The 13,653-nt window shown below is 41.5% G+C and overlaps 2 protein-coding genes across 13 annotated transcripts in view; one reads left to right on the plus strand and one right to left on the minus strand.

Annotated features, from left to right (window-relative positions):
* Positions 1–4,002, plus strand: part of LOC102941814 (SLAIN motif-containing protein-like) — a 66,364-nt gene extending 62,362 nt beyond the window's left edge. For 3 of the 5 annotated variants that reach the window (XM_027830951.3, XM_027830952.3, XM_027830953.3), the window contains one exon: positions 2,768–4,002. In XM_027830951.3, coding sequence (XP_027686752.2) covers positions 2,768–2,834 — 67 coding nt within the window. In that variant the 3' untranslated portion in view covers positions 2,835–4,002. Of the gene's footprint in view, positions 1–1,123; positions 1,188–2,730 lie in introns of all 5 variants that reach the window. The other 2 variants (XM_037908123.2, XM_043522907.1) reach the window with 2 other exon arrangements.
* Positions 4,003–10,993: 6,991 nt separating this feature from the next.
* Positions 10,994–13,653, minus strand: part of VAMP7 (vesicle associated membrane protein 7) — a 52,146-nt gene continuing 49,486 nt past the window's right edge. For all 8 annotated transcript variants that reach the window (XM_043522910.1, XM_043522911.1, XM_037908314.2 and 5 more), the window contains one exon: positions 10,994–13,354. In XM_043522910.1, coding sequence (XP_043378845.1) covers positions 13,286–13,354 — 69 coding nt within the window. In that variant the 3' untranslated portion in view covers positions 10,994–13,285. The remainder of the gene's footprint in view (positions 13,355–13,653) is intronic.

Consider the following 13,653-nt stretch of genomic DNA (forward strand, 5'->3'; position numbering starts at 1 on the left):
GGGGCCATTTAGGGATCTGGGGCAAAAATTGGGGATTGGTCCTGCTTTGAGCAGGGGGTTGGACTAGATGACTTCCTGAGGTCCCTTTGAACTCTGATATTTTATGATTCTAGTAACCTGAGAAACTCTCCTTGCTAATTATGACTGCAGGGAGCAATGCTTGAGAGAATTCTATGGATGGCAGAAAATCAAATAGATTCTTCCTTCACTTTGTGATGTGACATAGTGACTTCAGTATTCAGTTGGAGTTGGGATCAGCTTAATTTACACATTTCACAGGCGGAGGTGAAATTATTTGCTGAGCATCACTGAGTCAGTGGCCAGAGCGAGGAAGAGAACTCAGATCTCTTGAATCCAAGCTGTTCTATTCACTGACTAGACCATACAGTTTCCCTGATGAAGGGTGCAGCTGGGGGCCATCACTAATGTGTTCTCTCCTCAGTGGAAAGCTCACATTTTTAAAATAGCTTCTTATCTTGCTTAATGGGACACTAAGGTTAAATGTAGGCCGTACATTAAAAATACTTTAACATTTAAAGTGCCTTCATAATCCTGCAAAGTGTTTCCCTCAAAACAAGCGCTGCAATACTGGTAACTTTCTTACTTCTCTCCTGGTTTCTTGTACCAATCTGTTCTTATTAACTAGGAGGCTATTAAAATCCAAAACAGCCTTTGGGTGACCTCATTTCTCCATTATTCTGAACCTTTTGTAGCCATTTACACCAGTGCAAAGTGGGTGTAAAATGCTACCATTCTGACTGAGTAGTGTCATTCCCATTCTGCACTGGTGTAAATGGCTATATAAAGTATAGGGCAATGGATAGACTGGCCCTATGTCTCTGAAGAACTCAACTGGCAAGTTTCTGTGTTTGTAATCTTGTCTTTCACATGAAGCAGAGATAGAATGGAGAATAGCATTCACATGTGAATGAAAACCAAAATACAGCTGGAACAAAAATGGAATATTATATAATCTTTATTTATATACTTTAACCAGGGCCTCCATGTGTTCTGATCCTGCAGCTGTTGAAATTGCAACAGAGTTCACCTCTTACCCCAGAATTGTTTAGGCTTTTAAAATTTCCTAGCTCTTACAGCATCTAAGATAATCTTCCAATTGCAGCTGTGTAAAGCTATGCTGAGCTGACTTCCTGAAGTCTGCAGAAAAGCGGAGACAGCTCAGAAAGGTATAACTACCCCCTTTCATCTTAATGGGACTTACTTATTACTTCAGATTTTTGAAATAGAGCTATGACAACTGTGAACCCTAATTATGACAACTGTGAACAGGAACTAGTCACAGTTTATCATTTTAGTAGGAAGTCTGTCTAAATGTGCTTATTCCATAGTCCAGACCATCTCCCATGCTTTCCTATGTGCCAAATCCTCAGTTGTCCTCTACACAGTTGCCAAAACCTCATATCTTGTGTGACATCTACAGGGTCGTTATACTTTGTCAATGTAAATCTGTGGCACATTGAAAATTTAGGGTCTGAGTAAAATAAACAACTTATTCTCAAAATAAATAATTGTAGGGGATACTGTACTGATTATATTACTCATGCTTATCCTTAAAGGGTAACTTGGGAGTTTTACTGTTCGTCTTCTTCCACTGTAGCCAATGCTGAGTGCTTTTTAAAAAAATCCCAACCAAAGTAAAGTAACGCTTCTGCCATGCCCCTTCCTCCTCCTCCCTTCCCCCCTCCCCCCCCCCCAATTTCCTAGGTACTATGCCTGCCCCCAAATCCCTGTTGACTAATTTTTGAGACTTACAATTTTTTAAAAATGTGTCTAAAAAATAATAGGCTTTTACAGTGGAGAAATTCACACCAATGAGAGAAACAATGAAATTAATCAGGCACAAAGTGTTTACTGTGTGTATACGTGTATATATATAGAGAGAGAGAACACAAATATTTTTCTCTGATATCTTTCAGTTCATGATATTAGATGTTAAAGTAACAAATTAACCCACAATTGTCTGAATTTTGGTGTTGATAAAGGAGAAAATGAATAAGGAAGTGTTATTTACCCCTTCACATAACACAAGAACCAGGGGTCACCCAATGAAATTAATAGGCAGCAGTTTTAAAACAAACAGAAGAAAGTACTACTTCCCACAATGCACAGTCAACCTGTGGAATTCATTGCTGGAGGTGTTGTGAAGGCCAAACCATAACTGGGTTAAAAAAAAATTTAGATAAGTTTGTGGAGGATAAGTCCATTAATGGCTATTAGTCAAGATGTCCCATGTTCTGGTTGTCCTAAGCCTCTAACTGCCAGAAGCTGGGACTGCATGATAGGGGGATCACTTGATTGCCTGTTCTGTTCATTCCCTCTGAAGCGTCTGGTACTGGCCCCTGTTGGAAGACAGGATACTGGGCTAGATGGACCATGGCTGCTGTTATGTCTAACTTTAAAGCCTTTTTCAACATTACCTGAGTCTGCTGCAGTTTCCTGTCTCTTGCACTAGCATGCCTCAGAACACGGGGCTGCCTTTAATAGTTGGTATTCATGGGTGTGAGTGTAACAGGGAACTATGGATTTTAAGACATGACTGTAGGGCAGGTGCTAAAATTCTGTGATAACAAATGGATTTTGTAAAAGCAAAAATATCAGCATTCAGTCTCAAGGCTTGGCGCACTAATGTTTCTCTGGCATGTTTCTCATGCTTTAATGAGCATTTCATTTCTTGTTGCTCTTTTTTTTAAATGTACCCCAATGCATCAGTCTGTCTGATGTTGGCTTTTTTGTATTTTTAAAATAGATTTCCTCAGTCAGCAAAGACCAGTCAGACAACTGCTGATGATTCCTGGAAGGATGGGTGTTACTAAGCCAACCCAGAGAAGCTGATAAACTGCCAAACATCTGTATGAAGCAGACCCCCAGCTGGCTGGGCATGAGAACATTATTTTAAAATACACCTTGCCCCAGACTCATCACGTAGGACTGACTTGTATGTTTTCCCCATCTTTTGAATGCAAATGACCCCCTTGCCTTCATTTATTTTACCAAGAGCTTGGTCTCTTAATGGTAGAAATGGACAACTTTTTCTTTACTGTGTTCCTACTGTTCAGAATATACTACTGAAGTCTGAAAAACATCAGATGAAGACTGGTTGACTCTAGCCTTTGTATCTCTAGTACAAACTTCTACCAGACCAGCAGTGTGTTGTTGGAAGAGATGGTGACTGAGATTCAATATGATCTGTTCATGGGAAAATTTGCTTGGAAGGGCACAGGTGGTCATGTTTGTGCCATCAAGAAATTTCAACCCACTGTGCTTCTTTGTTGTAAAGCAGTTGTTTGGATATTAGAGAAATAGCTGTATAGATGTTAGAAAATGTGTTGTTTATACCAGGTGAATTTAAAAAAAAAACTAACTTTTGCCTGAAATTCAGATTTTTTTTTTTTTACTTGTTCCTGTAGAGAATGTTTCTTCTCGAAGATGAAGCAGCTTTTTATAACTCAGTAGTACAGTTCAAAAAGACGTTTGTATTAGTGTGTGCATCACCAAGTGTAAGTTCACAGATGAAGGAGTAGTACACAATATTTGTGTGGGTTTATGAACAGGCAGTCACACTTCAATGGGTGCTACTTAAAAACTATCACATTTCAGTATTTGCTGTGTTCCATAACTTCACGAGGAAATACCAAACATTGGTAAACTGAACTACTACAGGTGAGTCGGTACTGAATGGCCTCCCCTTGTATATTGGAGAGAAGCTATTGCACTTGAAGTGATTCTCTCCACGATCTACTTTACCCATTCCCAGTTGGTAACAGTTGCCCTTTATTAGTTTTGTATAAAGCTTTTCTACTGCATTTTTTTCATACGAAGGAATCTGTTTGCTGAGGACAGGGACCCATTTTAAACTATGGAGACCACTGATTCAATCATATTTTCTGAAATATGCACTGGTAATAGAGCACAGTGCTGTTCTCCCTGCCATCAATGTGATTTGATATTGTAGTTTAATAAAAATAATGCGTCTTTAATGAACTTTTTGGTATTATTTTTATAAAAATAGTTAGTGGGCAGAGGGACAAAATCTCCACTTTCATAGATCTCAGGCCTTAATTATTTTCAGAAACACGTAGGTTAACCACTACAGAAAACTTTTACTGTCTATTATTTGCATTACAGGCTTCTATTTAGTAATTACATATAGGTAGATTAAAAATTGATGATACATTCACACTCACTCTGAAGCCTTAAATAAACTGGAATGTCATTTTAGAAAACTTCAGAGAAACATATGAATCCAAGTTATTTGTAAGGGAAAGTTAACAAAATGGGGGCCTGGAATCATTCTCTCCTACTGTTTCTGCAGGAATCAACCCTGATTGCAGGGTGAGGTGACTGTGATAAACTGCAGAAGCATATATTCATAGCTTCCAAGGCCAGAAGGGATCATTGTGATAATCTAGCCTGACAACCTGTAAACGCAGGCAATAAAACTTTCTAAAGATATACTCAGAATTATTTTGGAAAACACCCAATCTTATTTTTAAAAATCCATGACCCCTTGGTTCATTACTTTCACTGTTAAATGTACACATTCGTTCCAGTCCAAATCTGCCTAGCTTCAACTTCCAGCCATTGGATTGTTATACATTTCACTGCTAGATTGAAGAGCCTTAAATATTTGTTCCCCCTGTAAATACTTGTACACTAATCAGATCACTCCTTAACCTTTTCTTTGTTAAACTATAAGGAGCTCAGTCACTATAAAACAGCTTTTGTAATCCTTCGGTCATTCTTGTGTGAACCCTCTCCAGTTTAATCAACATCATTTTTGAATTGTGGACATACTATTTGAGCAGTGGTTGCACTAGCACCAAATACAGAGGTAAAATCTTCCTACTCACACTTGAGGTTCCCATTTATGCATCACGGCAGCCCTTTTAGGCAGTGTTGCACTGTGACCTCCTATTCTGCTGTTAACAGCCAGACAGTTAAGAACAGACACACTGGGTCAGACCAAAGGTCCATCTAGCTCAGTATCCTGTCTTCTGACAGTGGCCAATGCCAGGTGCTTCAGAGGGAATGAACAGAACAGGTAATCATAAAGTGATCCATTCCCAGCTTCTGGCAAACAGAGGCTAGGAACACCATCCCTGCCCCTCCTCCATTAATTTATCTAGGTCTTTTTTGAACCCTGTTAAAGGCTTGGCCTTCACACCATCCTCTGGCAAAGAGTTCCACAGGTTGGCTGTGGGTGTGTGAAGAAATACTTCTGTTTGTTTTAAACCTACTGCCTATTAATTTCATTTGGTGATCTCTAGTTGTTGTGTTATGAGTAAATAACATCTCCTTATTTACTTTCTCCACACTAGTCATCATCATTACCCCCCAGCCCCCCATAGTCACCTCTTTTCCAATCTGAAAATCCCAGTCTTAATCTCTCATATGGAAACTGTTCCATACCCCTAATAATTTTTGTTGCCCTTTTCTGTACCTTTTCCAATACATCTTTTTTGAGATAGGGTAACCACATCTGCACACAGTATTCAGTGTGGGTGTACCATGGATTTATGGAGCAGCATTATGATATTTTGTTTTATCTATGCCTTTCCTAATGATTCCCAGCATTGTTAGCTTTTTTGACTGCCGCTGCACATTGAGTGGATGTTATCAGAGAGCTATCCACAATGACTCCAAGACCACCAAAATCTTTTTCAGTCATTGCATCCAAAGGTAGTCTCCCATAACTGGCCTATATGCTTTGTTCCTAGATGTATTTATTTACATGTATTAAAATATTTAGTTTGCTTGTACCAGCTACCAAGTAATCCAGGTTGCTTTGTATTATTAAATACTGGCAGTTGCATGCAAGTACATTTGATAGTCTGAAGTAATACAGAAAATGGAGAACGCCCTGGTTCTCATGGGAGACTTCAATCACTCTGATATCTGCTGGGAGAGCAATACAGCGGTGCACAGACAATCCAGGAAGTTTTTGAAAATGTAGGGGACAATTTCCTGGTGCAAGTACTGGAGGAACCAACTAGGGGCAGAGCTCTTCTTGACCTGCTGCTCACAAACTGGGAAGAATTACTAGGGGAAGCAAAAGTGGATGGGTACCTGGGAGGCAGTGACTATGAGATGGTCAAGTTCAGGATCCTGACACAAGGAAGAAAGGAAAGCAGCAGAATATGGACCCTGGACTTCAGAAAAGCAGACTTTGACTCCCTCAGGGAGCTGATGGGCAAGATCCCCTGGGAGAATAACATGAGGGGGAAAGGAGTCCAGGAGAGCTGGCTGTATTTTAAAGAATCCTTATTGAGGTTACAGGGACAAACCATCCTGATGTGTAGAAAGAATAGTAAATATGGCAGGTGACCGGCTTGGCTTAACAGTGAAATCCTTGCTGATCTTAAATACAAAAAAGAAGCTTACAAGAAGTGGAAGATTGGACAAATGACCAGGGATGAGTATAAAAATATTGCTCGGGCATGTAGGAGTGAAATCAGGAAGGCCAAATCACACCTGGACTTGCAGCTAGCAAGAGATGTTAAGAGTAACAAGAAGGGTTTCTTCAGGTATGTTAGCAACAAGAAGAAAGTCAAGGAAAGTGTGGGCCTCTTACTGAATGAGGGAGGCAACCTAGTGACAGAGGATGTGGAAAAAGCTAATGTACTCAATGCTTTTTTTGCCTCTGTCTTCACGAACAAGGTCAGCTCCCAGACTACTGCACTGGGCAGCACAGCATGGGGAGGAGGTGACCAGCCCTCTGGAGAAAGAAGTGGTTCGGAACTATTTAGAAAAGCTGGATGTGCACAAGTCCATGGGGCCGAGAGTGCTAAAGCAGTTGGCGGATGTGATTGCAGAGCCATTGGCCATTATCTTTGAAAACTCATGGCGATCGGGGGAGGTCCCGGACGACTGGAAAAAGGCTAATGTAGTGCCCATCTTTAAAAAAGGGAAGGAGGAGGATCCTGGGAACTACAGGCCAGTCAGCCTCACCTCAGTCCCTGGAAAAATCATGGAGCAGGTCCTCAAGGACTCAATTCTGAAGCACATAGAGGAAAGTGATCAGGAACAGTCAGCATGGATTCACCAAGGGCAAGTCATGCCTGACTAATCTAATTGCCTTCTATGACGAGATAACTGGCTCTGTGGATGAAGGGAAAGCAGTGGACGTGTTGTTCCTTGACTTTAGCAAAGCTTTTGACACTGTCTCCCACAGTATTCTTGCCAGCAAGTTAAACAAGTATGGGCTGGATGAATGGAGTATTAGGTGGATAGAAAGCTGGCTAGATTGTCGGGCTCAACGGGTAGTGATCAATGGCTCCATGTCTAGTTGGCAGCTGGTATCAAGTGGAGTGCCCCAAGGGTCGGTCCTGGGGCCGGTTTTGTTCAATATCTTCATAAATGATCTGGAGGATGGGAGGAGAGGTAAATACTGGGAGGAGAGGTAGATACGCTGGAGGGTACGGATAGGATACAGAGGGACCTAGACAAATTGGAGGATTGGGCCAAAAGAAATCTGATGAAGTTCAGCAAGAACAAGTGCAGAGTCCTGCACTTAGGACGGAAGAATCCAATGCACCGCCACAGACTAGGGACCGAATGGCTCGGCAGCAGTTCTGCAGAAAAGGACCTAGGGGTTACAGTGCATGAGAAGCTGGATGTGAGTCAACAGTGTGCCCTTGTTGCCAAGAAGGCCAATGGCATTTTGGGATGTATAAGTAGGGGCATTGCCAGCAGATCGAGAGATGTGATCGTTCCCCTCTATTCGACACTGGTGAGGCCTCATCTGGAGTACTGTGTCCAGTTTTGGGCCCCACACTACAAGAAGGATGTGGAAAAATTGGAGAGAGTCCAGCAGAGGGTAACAAAAATGATTAGGGGACTGGAACACATGACTTATGAGGAGAGGCTGAGGGAACTGGGATTGTTTAGTCTACGGAAGAGAAGAATGAGGGGGGACTTGATAGCTGCTTTCAACTACCTGAAAGGGGGTTCCAAAGAGGATGGCTCTAGACTGTTCTCAGTGGTAGCAGATGACAGAAAAAGGAGTAGTGGTCTCAAGTTGCAGTGGTGGAGGTTTAGGTTGGATATTAGGAAAAACTTTTTCACTACGAGGGTGGTGAAACACTGGAATGCGTTACCTAGGGAGGTGGTGGAATCTCCTTCCTTAGAAGTTTAAGGTCAGACTTGGCAAAGCCCTGGCTGGCATGATTTAATTGGGGATCGGTCCTGCTTTGAGCAGGGGGTTGGACTAGATGACCTCCTGAGGTCCCTTCCAACCCTGATATTCTATGATTCTACAAGTACTGTTAAAGAAGGGACAAGACCTTCCATACAACATCAGCAGATGGAGGTATGAATTGGTAGATTAGTTTGATTAACAGAAGCACTAGAAATGAGATTTTAATAAACAGCAGTTGGAGAGAACTTATACTTGCAAAGCTTTGAAGGACTAGTTCAAAATACTTCGGGGACTGACCCAACCCTCAGCTTCTGAAGCTAGTTTTGTTTGGTTAGAGAACTTTTAAACTCTGGACATTTTAAAGTGGGCTGTCTAAATCTGTAGAAAAACACCAAACACTACTTGGACTGGCTGGAGTTAAATCTAGTCTCCTTCAATATCATGAAATACTTCTCTCACAAGCTCACACTAAATTTAGTTGTACTGTACCTGATAATATCTTCATTTATGCCTGTTTGGCATGCCCTCAGCTGTGGAGGGGGACATAGAAGGGTGGAAAATGAAAGATGAGCAATCCTTGGTATTGGTTGCAGCTCACTGTTTAAGGCAGCTGCTCCAGGACTCCAGCTTCAGAGCATAATTGTTCAGATTTAAAGAGGTACCTCCAATTGGATGTCTCTTTCCTAAGTGTTGTCTTTCCACCTGTTACCTAGTGGTAAGGTAGTTTTCACATGTTACTCCTGTTGAAGAAGGCAGTTGTTTTAAGGTTAGCAGGGCAAGGTAAACTATCTAAAACTGCCATGTCTATTATTTTTGTTTCATTAGCTAATGTAAGAAAACATTTTGAAGATGAGGTTTAAGGAATAATGCTGACTTGGCTTTGAGTACTTTACTTATTGACTGACAGCTGATGACTAGCTCCTTCTCCCCATGCTAGCTCAGTCACTGGGGAAGGACTAGATATATTCCAGTTCCTTATCAGTATTTAGTCATTGAGATTGAGGCTCCTTGCCTAGCTATACCAAAATTAAACTGGGCTAGAAAACGTAGATTAGGATGAAGGCCACACACTGTGCATTTAAAAAAAACTAAGAGGAGTTTAAATCCTGGCTGCTGTTTTTTTTACTACCTTCTTTTAGCTAACTGTTCCACACATTTTCCCTCTGAGCAGGTGCTTCGTAAAGGTAAACTGTAGTAAACAAGATGTTTTAACGTACCCAGAGAACGGTAGCATTAGCTATGTTGAATCACAGGTGGCACAGGCATGTAGAAAATATTGAGTGCCTGCTACACATGCATAAAGTCAGTTTAGCCAGTGCTTTCAGCGTTGGCACTTGGATTTTCCTTTAGAGCTGGAGGCCCACAGGCTTTTTGGGGCATTTTAAATGTAAGCACCCTTTAAAGTGTAAATTCTAGTGACTTAATTGTTCTGAATCTGTTGTGGATTCCTGATGGAATCTTAAGTGGTAGCCCAAATGGTTCATATATCTTAAATACTAATTTGAGATAGGGAAAAATGAGGTATTTAAAACTCAGTTTAACATCCTTTCTGCAGAGCAAGCTCCACAGTAAGCAATTACTGCAGCATTCCTTTAGCTGCCTGAATCAGTGGTACCACTACTAGAAGGCCATGCAAGATATTTAGCTTAAATCAGTTATATTAAATAGAATGTTTTATGCAAAGGATGTTTTGAAGATGAAAGGGGATAGCTCACAGACATTTTTGCATTTCATATCAAGCCAAGCATTAATTATGGGGAAAATCATGTATTTTCTAGTAAACAGGCTTTGTTTTGGACTTAGAACAGCCCATTAACAATATTTGTTACATTTAATGTGTAGGAAAACACTATACTTTATCAACCTGGACTAGAGTTAGCATTTTAATTAGAGTAGCCTGCAAAATAAAGTTCACTGTAGAGTTCAGACAAGATACATAATGCAGTTTCCAAACATTAAGGACAACATGTCTTTCAACCAATATGCAAGACCCAATTCTCTGGTACCTTACAACATCTAGCTATTTATTACCTGTACAGAGTGTGTGTAACAATGGTTCTCATTTCATCAGAGTTAAATTACTAAGGTGCAAGGCAGTGAATAATCTGACAACAGTTCCTTCTTTCTCTGGTGAATACTTCTACTTGAAGATTTGAGCTGCATTCCCACCTGCAAGAAGTGTCTTGCTGTGGGATTGAGCAGAAAGGGCTAAGCCTCTTCTCTTTCTTCTCACACATGAAAAGGGGATGGTTGGTTTAGATTCATATTAAGAATCTCTGCATGCTTTTTACTGAGTTCTCCACAAAATTCACTTCTGACAGCTTATTCCAGTGTAGCTCCTGAGGGCAACATCTGTCATGCTGAGGATAGCTACACAAAAGTGCATTGCAGATGCAGATAGACAACCCTGATTATAGCCCTTATGCTAGGTGCTGTGCAAACAGAAAAAGATGGTCCAGATTTGTTTTAATCTGCTTTCTTGAAGCTGTTTTTCTACTTGATTTAAGTCTATGTACCAAACTCTTCCACAAGTGGAGGATTTGGATAATATGCTTTATAGGCAAGGGTCTACACAGGGGTAGTGACTAGTTTTCTTGCTGCTCAGGAGAAACTAAATCAGTCTAATCAGGACAGGCAGCACTACTGCTGATATATTTAAAGTATCTTTTAGTAATTTGGCCTATTTCAGAAGCACACCAAGTTAGGTTACGCAGGGTCTTAAATAACTTTTCAGAACACTGCTGGGTTTAAGATTAGTGGTGCTCCTCCACCATGAGTTGGGAGCAGCCATTTAATGCCAAGCTACCCTTCACAAAACTTCACAAAGTCTGGTCATTTGACATACAATAAATTTATTCGAACAGGTTAATTTTGTTTTACAGTAATGCCTCACTGCATTCTTTAAAACAAGGAAATCATTTTATATAAAAGTGTTTGTACATAAACAGACAAATTAACAGTAACATTATCAATCCTTAAAACATGCACAGTTGCACATTGATTGTGGGCGGTAGTGCATGCTTGAAGGAGATGACCTATCTCCTGCACTTCCCAGATGAGCCATGAGTATTTCACCGATTGAGGGTTTCCAATAAACTCAGCACTGCTTCTATTCTTAGTGATAAGTTCATTTGTATCTCCAGTTGGACTGAACAGGGTCACAAACGTGTTTATTTGCATGGCAGGAAGACACTACTTACCAATTTCCAACTACCATGGGTCAGATTTTGGCCTACTGAGGATGCATGGATGTTAATTTAGAGCACTGTTACAGAATGGAACCCACTGAGAGATCCGTGTGTAACATGCAGCAGTACAAAGGATGTGATGGGGTGGCAATTTGGTTTTCAGTGCCGTTTCACGGGGACCCAGTACTAAATGGCCTCAGGGATAAACTCCTCAAGGCCAGAGTGCAAAAGATGTTCTGTACATCACATCTGATTAAGGGCACGGCAATAACCACTAGGATTAAGCCTCTCTCCCTTCTTCCCACACATCTACTATTAAGAAGGTGGAGGTGTGAGTTAGTTTCTCAGTGACTGAGCAGTGGGAAACTCTAGGACCCAGGAGTTTGATATTTGTGTTAAGCCACCTCATATTTCTCATTTATCAGAGGATTTGCTTTTGTCTCCATCCCCTCCACAGGAAACAGAGCTCTTTCAAAAGAAATATTGAACAGTTTACCAATAAAGAGTGAGCAAGCCTTTTACACACTGCCTAGGTCAGACCTCAAGCCACTATTTTACAAATCTGCACTGTATATAACTGGACAGTGCCACCCCCATTTCGCTATTGATGAATTATACAGGGCTACCCTTAGATAAGGATGTCCAGATAGGACAAAAGGTTTATAATCAAAGCTATCATCAGACACTGGACAAGGTTCTATGGCGCTATTTTTGGCCCTGTGAGGTTCTCATAGCAGTATATTTGTCAAGGACCCCTGCCTTTGGTTGTTAATGTTGGTGTTTAGTACCACAGATAAGAATCTAGAATACATATCTGGATAAGAGTTTCCCTTCAGACCAGCACAAGGTGAGACTGAGAACTGGGAAGGAACCATCAGTTACCTGTTTTCAGTGGTTTGTTTCTTTAACGTGGAAGGATCTGACCAGGATGGAAATGCAAGTACATGGCACCTCATAGAACTCAGAACACATATCCTCTTTGAAAACTAGAAAAGAGGCTTCACCCCAATTCCATCTCCTCCATCTTGAGTAATAAGCACGTGCTGTAAGTTTATTTTGAGTGGGGGACGATTAAACATACAGGACAGAAGCGATACTTAAAATACAATGACAAACAGCAGCCAAGTTTATCACAATCATCATCTTTACTCTATCAACTTAGTCACAAAGTAGGGGAGCTGAGCAGAAGACGGGGTGAAAGAGGAGTCATTTCAACATGCCCACTCAATCCCCACCCATCTGTACAGCTGTCCAAAGAGATTCCCCAAAGGAAAAAAGGGTTCCATATTGAAGAGGGAGTGTGTCTCCAGGAGGGGCCTATGCCTTTGAGGGATCTTAACATCTACTGTGCCATTCTATTTGTGACCTCAACCCATGTTTGCATTAGTGGCCCCTGAACAAGCAAGCATTTAACCCTACATAATGCATCACTTTGTGGACCAAATATGTAGGGAGGAGATGTTAATTAGATCCCAATATAGTGGCAGCAAAATGGATTTTCATCACTCTGCCTACCTTCATTGACCCACCTTGAGCTCTCCAGCCCCACTCCTCATGCAGAGATGGAGGCACTAGCAATGCTGTTCTCTGCTTAGCACGCTTCCATTAAAGTGCAAAGCTGTACATACACACACAGAGAAGCATGCACATACCCTCTGGAGCCAGCCTCACTGCCTGCTCAGCTGAGAAACTGCAGTTAAGACAAAAGAACAAAAACAAAATCCCTTCAAGTAGTTTTAAAACAGCTCTTCGTTGAGGCTGAAACTGCACTGAGGCAGTGACTTGGGGCCACTGGGGGTGATAAGGCAAAGAGAAGTATGAAGTCCTGGAAGGATGGAAGAATGATGTGTCAGTAGTGAAAGACAAGTTATTTTGTGGGTTGCTCCTTCGCACACGCTCATGTGCTCTCATCCTTGGCTGATCAGCACAGGCCATCTGTTTACTTCTGCACACAGCTGGGCCACGTAAGCCCCCCGCAGGCAGCCGACACAATGATGTAGATGACCACCTGGAGGAAGAAAGCACTGTCACATGGATAGAGAATCTTTCCTATCACTCAGCGTGTAGCAGTCAAGTACTTAGTACAAGGTTTGGAAACCAAGACAAGGGTACTATTCCTGTCTCTGCCACCAACTTCTCCTTTGGCATTCAACGACTCGGGGAAAATCTGCCTCAGTTTCCCCAACTGCAACACTGGGATAACACTACTCGCTCTGCAGAGTGATGCAAGGCTCCATCAGGTGCAAAGCTCTCCTTATGTCGCCTGCAATTATGCCTTGAGGTCCTCAGATGAAAGATGTTAAGAGC

Source organism: Chelonia mydas, chromosome 9 (genome assembly GCF_015237465.2).
Source record: "Chelonia mydas isolate rCheMyd1 chromosome 9, rCheMyd1.pri.v2, whole genome shotgun sequence".
Classification (NCBI taxonomy): Eukaryota; Metazoa; Chordata; order Testudines; family Cheloniidae; genus Chelonia; species Chelonia mydas.